We start from the raw sequence: 6,685 nt of genomic DNA, 5'->3' as shown, positions 1-6,685 counted from the left end.
AATGTTCTTTTCCAACGCCTAAGTTTGTTTTTCTATTATAAATCTTAAAATAAATTTATCAAAAGTTTGTCGCCTTCAACCATCAGCAGGACCGGCCCTGGGCCAAACCCAATGAAACATTCGCTTTGGATCCCCAAAATTTTTGAAAATCTTTATATGTAAATAGGTACCCAATTTATAAAAAAAAAATTTTTAGACCCCCAAATTTTTGAAATCTTTTTTAAATGGTCTTGGACCTCCAAATTTTCAGAGCCGGCCCTGACCACTATATTTGACTGTTCTTCTTTTTTTTTTGGGTTTGTATTTTTCTTTTAAAATGTTCTCAACACATTTATATTACAAAAACATTCATCAAACGTCTATTTGCTAAAAACAAAATAAAAATAAAGAAAAAGAAAAAGCAAACCAAACGTAAATAGAGAAATTAAAAATGAAGGGAAAAAAATAAAAACCAATTAGGTGTTAGAGTGAGGTGGAGAGTGTGATTTAGTCATTAAGACAGAAAAACGGCTCCTCAAGCCGAAACCCAGCATCGGCTCCACAGAGCTGCCACGTGGACGAGTCATACCAAAACGTATCGTTTCGAATAATCCCTATTTCATTTCCACCGTTAAACAAATCCGGCAAATCAAACAGTTTCTCTTCGTCGCTATCTTTGTCCACAAACGACGTCGTCGAGGCACAAGAAGTTTCCGACAATTCTTGAGTTATAATGTCTGAAGAAAACACCACACTGTCTGATAACGACTGAGCCATCACTGCTCCGCTCGGCTCGGCTTCAATTTTTTCAGTTATGTCTGAATTACCCACGTGGAGTCCGCCGGAATCTTGCCAATTAACGGCGGCGGCGGTGGCAGCGGCTTGAATGTCTTTAGGAGAATTAGTGACCGGACGAGGAAGCTCGCCGGCTAATTCAGGAAAGTTGAGATAAGCCGTTGTACCTTTAATGGCTAAAGCCGCCACGTCATGAGCTCGTGCAGCCATATCAGCCGTTGGATAAGTACCGAGCCAGATTCTTGATTTCTTCCTCGGCTCTCTGATCTCGGACACCCATTTTCCCCAACTCCTCATCCGTACTCCTCTATACGTCGGATGCTTATCTCCGCCGTTGGACTTCCGCCGTTTCACTCCTTGATCATCAAGATCTTGGACGGCTAATGATGATAATGATCTTTGGGATGCTTTTCTTTTAGGGTTTCCTAAGTTAGAAGTTGACGATGATGACGATGATGAAGAAGATGTCGTGGGCGAAAAGGATAATGAGGCGGAGGAGGAGGACACGGCGGAGATAAAGGTAACTTGAGAAGCACTCTTCTGTATGTTGATTTGTGTTTCCATTGTTAGAGAGAAGCTTTAGAGAAAAGAGGGTTGCACAGAAATAGATGTGAAGTGGGCTATTAATATTCCTCCACAATCTTGTTTTTTCCTTTGGCTTTTTCATATTATAAGGAAAAATATTATAAAGAAAAAAATATATATATAATGGTATTTGGTCATAATAAAATGAATGACGGAGGATGAAACGGGGCCCACGGAACAAAGAAGATATTTTTGTGATTCACCGTTTTGGCGAACCAGTTTTTGTTCCATGTGAAAATAAATAGAAAGTTAGAAACAAACATGGTTTCATTTCAAATTCGTATTCTTTTTTTGTTCAAAAATTATGTGCATTCTTTTAAGAAACAGAATGAATACATATTACGTATTTAGTAATAAAAGAATATTGCATGCCATGCCACTCGTTTTTTTTTTGCTTAGATATTGTATGGCACTCGTTAAAATTTATTTATTGTTATCTTTTTACCCTCTTGTCTAATATGGCCCGACCCTCGTGCATGTGCGTCACCTCTTAACATATGAATCGCCCATCTTCCACTTTTATTTCCTCCGAATAAAATCAGGGTTAATGTGACGTTATATACTGTATGATTTAGTATATATTATTGAGATATTATTTCTATTTCTCTCAGAGTCTCGTTTCCTTCTTTAGCATATTTGATTGGATAAATTAAGAAACAGACGATGAATCAGATTGAGAAAGAGACCATACAAAATATTGTTTTGAGAATTCCATAGACAAGAAATTATCAAAATATGTTTCTATTATATTATACAATGATTAGTTATTTAGTTGGTTATTTTAGTTGATATAACATGCTTTAAAAGCTTAAAATTTTGCTCTTTATATAAAAAAGATCATTATTTCAAAAATTTTCAATACTAATTTCAATACAATTATTTGAAATTTGATTAAACTATATAAACTTCTTTTGTGAAAATACTAATTTAAAAGTCGACTCCACATTCGAAAAATAAAAACTCTAATCAGTATATTATTTATTATATGGTAGTTGGTTTGGGGTCTACTCTCGGAAGACTCTTCTCTTTTCTTCTAGTCAAAAAAACGTTATTTAGAAAGGTCTAGTTGTTACATTATACTTTACAAGTCTCTAGTTATATATAAGTTTTTTTATTATGGTAATGGAAAACTGATTCAGTAATAGATAAGGTTTCAAAAACATGTCTACGTTTGCTAATAACTATGATTTGAAGAAAACCAATTAATATGTAAGTTTCCAAGGTTGAGCTGTATCCAGTTTGAAACGTTTGTTCCGATCGTTTCTAGGTGCAGCCTGTTTTCTAACTTGTGACCAAACAAACTGAAACGGTTCTTTCCTTACCGCCTCCTTTTATGGGCGGTTAAAAACTTAGTCTGACCGCAAAACTTACTCTGTGGGTAAGGACGCACATAATTAAAATAGTTACCACATTTATTAATTATGTCCAAATAAACAAAGTATATATTACACATGCCCACTCTTGAAATGAAAATATAATACCACGTATATAATTTGTTTAAATACGGGTCACGGTATTAAATTTTGATTAAACATAAAACGTACACGTACCCAATCAAATTTATGTGAAAGAATATGTCTAGAACAGATCCATATATGTTATTGTATACCAAGGTAAAAGTGTTGAAACGTCATATTCGATTCGGCGGCATCATAATTAATTAAGAACCCACTTTACTTTATGTTTATTATATATATACATGGCCATTGGCCACCACAATAAATAAATAAGAACTGCTTCAATTTTAAATATTTTCTCAGCTACTGATTACACAATAATTCACTGAATATACATTATTCACAAGTATAGATTTATCGATCGATCTATATTCACAAAGTACTAACTGTAATGATATAAACTGAACTAGCTAGTATCCGCTTCAGGAAAGTGTGGCTATTGTTCATTCAGAATCTGTTAAGTTGATTGAGGAATATGGACCCCGTTAAACACAATTACGGTTCACAATTAATGATGTAGTCCAGTTTTATTTGAAAACAATATGAGTGGTATTAGTATTCATCCTTCGTGATTATAGATTTGACATAACGGTGTGATAGCTCTACAATGAATGATGAAATAGTATATATGTAATTGAATGACGTTTTTACGTATATGGTAATCATAAAACGTCAGAATATTAGATAGGTCTAGTTAAAGATTGACACAAGTGGAAAAATCAAATGATGAAATATTTATCCTAGTATTCGTATTTGATACTAACATTTTGGGCATTCACTGGAAAATACCAATCGAAATTGTTTTGTCCAAAATTAAATTGATAAAAGTACTTGAAATTTTGACTTTGTACAATAGTGGTTTTACTCTATATTTTGGACTATAATTAATTGGTATCAAAATACAAATAAAGTGTAGAGTTAACTTAAATATATATATATATATATACTTTAACTGGTGTTATATTATAGTAGAGGAGTGTCTGTTTGGAATATTGTTTTATTGTTCTTAAATATGATTTTTTTATTATGTGATTATGTGGTCAGTATTTATTTGGGAAGAGCATTATTTGATGTTTTATTATGTTATGTAGTATTAGGTAATAAGTTAATATATTATGTGTTTGTTTTTTTAATAATATGTTGTTGTATTATAATACTACTTATTAGTGGTGAAATGAGTTTCTGATGTAAAACATATTGAATTTCAATAACTTTGTCTTTATGTATTTATTGATTCCAAGATTAACAGCGTAAAAATTGTATTTTAATTTTTCAAAATTTTGAACATTACTCTTTTTAGATGTTTTTTGCACTCTCTCCCATCTTTTGACTTTGAGTCATCACCACCTATGTATTTCGTTTACCTCTCCGGTGTACAGTGCTTCTCACCATCACTGGAAAAAGACTCACCTCTGTGCTCTTGTTTTTCTTCACCTTCTTTTTCTGTGAGATTATCTGGTATTTGTTATAGATCATGCATATTAGTTCCATGTTGTGCGGTTGTTTCTTATGGCGTTGTATGTTATTTCAGTCAATATTGGTCCTCTTTTTCCTTAGGTTTTGGCTAAGGTTAGAAAATACATCTCGTTGGGTTGGGTCAGAGTTTAGTTGTCATTGATGTTGTTTTCCTCGTCGCTGGTTTGCCGTCAATAGTCTTTGCTCGTCTTGGTTTTCAAGATCTGGTTTTTGGTGATCTGACTTCTATGCTCTTTTTCATAACTCGGGGATGGTTTCACGGTTTGTTGATTTCATTTTGTCTCTTTTTATCTCTTTGTTTTCTCATCTCGTTGCACCTTTCATCGCTGATTCTGATCACGTATCTGTGGATCTCTTTTTCGCCATATTTGCTACTGCAGGTTTGGATAATGTTTTTCTCTGTGTATGCTTTATGCGCTTGGAAGGCTGTTTATGGTATCAAGCTTAAGCTTTGGTTTCTCAGTGGTTGGCTTCCATTCTATCCCACTCAGATTGTTTATCTTCTTCTCATGCATCCCTTGGTGTAAGTGTGCGGAGTTAGTCTTTTGGAGCTTTGGCTTCTTCTATTCAGAGTTTTGTGGTTCTTCGCTGGCATTGAGCGCCTTGTATATGCTTGTTTATTTTGTGAGGTGCTTCTTATCTCTTAGCTGGTGGTTGTGTTTCTGATGCTTTAGACATGCGTCTTTTTTTCCGTAGTGACTGTGTTCTTTCGGTGATTATTTTTTCTTTGACCCGTTTTTTTGGTTTTTTTGCAATGGTGCTTGATGGCGATCCTTTGTGTTATGGGGATTGTTTTGTATCATATTTTATCTTTTTACCTTTTTCTGACATCTGTTTGTCCTAGCTAAGACATTCTATGGTAAGATAAGATAGGTTAGTCTTCTTTGTTGATCTTTTTTCAGCTTCAAATCTTTATTGAGTTAGTGTTACTATGATATTTTGTTTTTTCTTTCTGACTGTGTAAGTTTTATGTTTAGATTATGTATTGCACTCTAATTTCTTCTTATTAGCTTGGTCATTTTATATTTTTAATAGTTACATAAATATATAATTTGTAAATTAAATAATAGAAAATGGTAAAAAATAATAAAATAACAAAAAATTATGTTATTTTTAGGTGTGAATAAATTAAATATATTAAATATATTTCTATTGTTTTATTTATTTCCTTATTCATCTTGAATTTTAGTAAACAATAAAATAAATTATCAAACTTCATGCGATAATAGTTAGTGTGAAAATGATTAGATAGTTCACGATTAGAAAGTACTTGGCCAAATTGCAATAATCTAAAAGAAGAAGAACCTAAAATGTAAAAAAAATACATGTATGACACATGTCGCAAAAGACCCCCGCCACTTGTCAAAAAAAGAGAAAAAACCAATTTTTTATATGTAGAGTAGTAGTTGAATTGAGAAAATACGTTGTTTCTTAGTATATGTTGCTGTGTAGGTTTGAAATAAATCAGAAATCTAGTTAATTTTTCAAAAAAATTAAGGAATTTTAATTTTAATTTTAATTCTAGCCTTATACATTTTAGTCCCGTGCACAAAAAAAAAAATTCTCTCCGTTTCTAAAAGATCCATATTTTAGGATTTTCACACTTATTAAGAAAATATATCGAATTTTAGTTACCAATACACTATTTTCCGTAATCAACTATTTCCCACAAGTTTTCGCCAATAGAATTTTAATAAATACAATTATGTTTTTTAAAGTTTACAATTTACATTTAATTTATGCATTGAAAATGTATTTTTCTGAAACAAATTTTTTTCTAAAACAAAGGGAGTACATTTTAGTCCTGAAAACCTAGTAATTATAGTTGCTAAGAAGAGCAAGAAGACAAGAATTGCCGCAAGTGAACACATGGAAGATAGCTTAAACACAACGTAACTGTGATTGAGCTTGATCGAATATAAGAAGAAAAACTTTGTATTATTGTGTATTATACATAATTTTATGTTATAATCGTGCAGATAGATACAAAATAAATGTCTAAAAACTAAGAAAGAGAGAGAGAGCAGAGATTGTTGGAAAATCTGTGAACGATATACGATGATTGATGCGAGATTTAACATTTTTATATAAGTCAATGGACACACATGGCGCACATGCGACTTATTTTTAGCTGTATAGAAAATATCAACGACTAAGGAAACATAACTGTTTTTGGTCGACTATATATTTTCAACGTAGAGAAAATTGGTTATATATAGAGATGTCAGATGTGTTGAGAGTAATTTAGATACAAAATGATATACCATAGATTATTAAAATGATTAAAACACTATACTACCTCTGTTCTGAAATGTAAGATGTTTAGAATAATTTTTATGTTTTAATATATAAGATGTTTTCATTTTTCACTATTTTTAGAGGAATAAAACAAG

The 6,685-nt window shown here is 32.0% G+C and overlaps 1 protein-coding gene across 1 annotated transcript; it reads right to left on the bottom strand.

Moving 5' to 3' along the window:
• Positions 1-317: 317 nt before the first annotated feature.
• Positions 318-1,423, bottom strand: LOC106390673 (ethylene-responsive transcription factor ERF034-like). Its single transcript, XM_013831194.3, has one exon. It carries the CDS (start codon positions 1,336-1,338, stop codon positions 487-489), a length of 852 nt encoding a protein of 283 aa, XP_013686648.2. The 5' UTR covers positions 1,339-1,423; the 3' UTR covers positions 318-486.
• Positions 1,424-6,685: the final 5,262 nt, after the last annotated feature.

This window comes from Brassica napus, chromosome C4 (assembly GCF_020379485.1).
Source record: "Brassica napus cultivar Da-Ae chromosome C4, Da-Ae, whole genome shotgun sequence".
Taxonomy (NCBI): Eukaryota; Viridiplantae; Streptophyta; class Magnoliopsida; order Brassicales; family Brassicaceae; genus Brassica; species Brassica napus.
The sequence above is the reverse complement of the archived record's forward strand: the minus strand, read 5'-3'. Positions and strand labels throughout refer to the sequence as shown.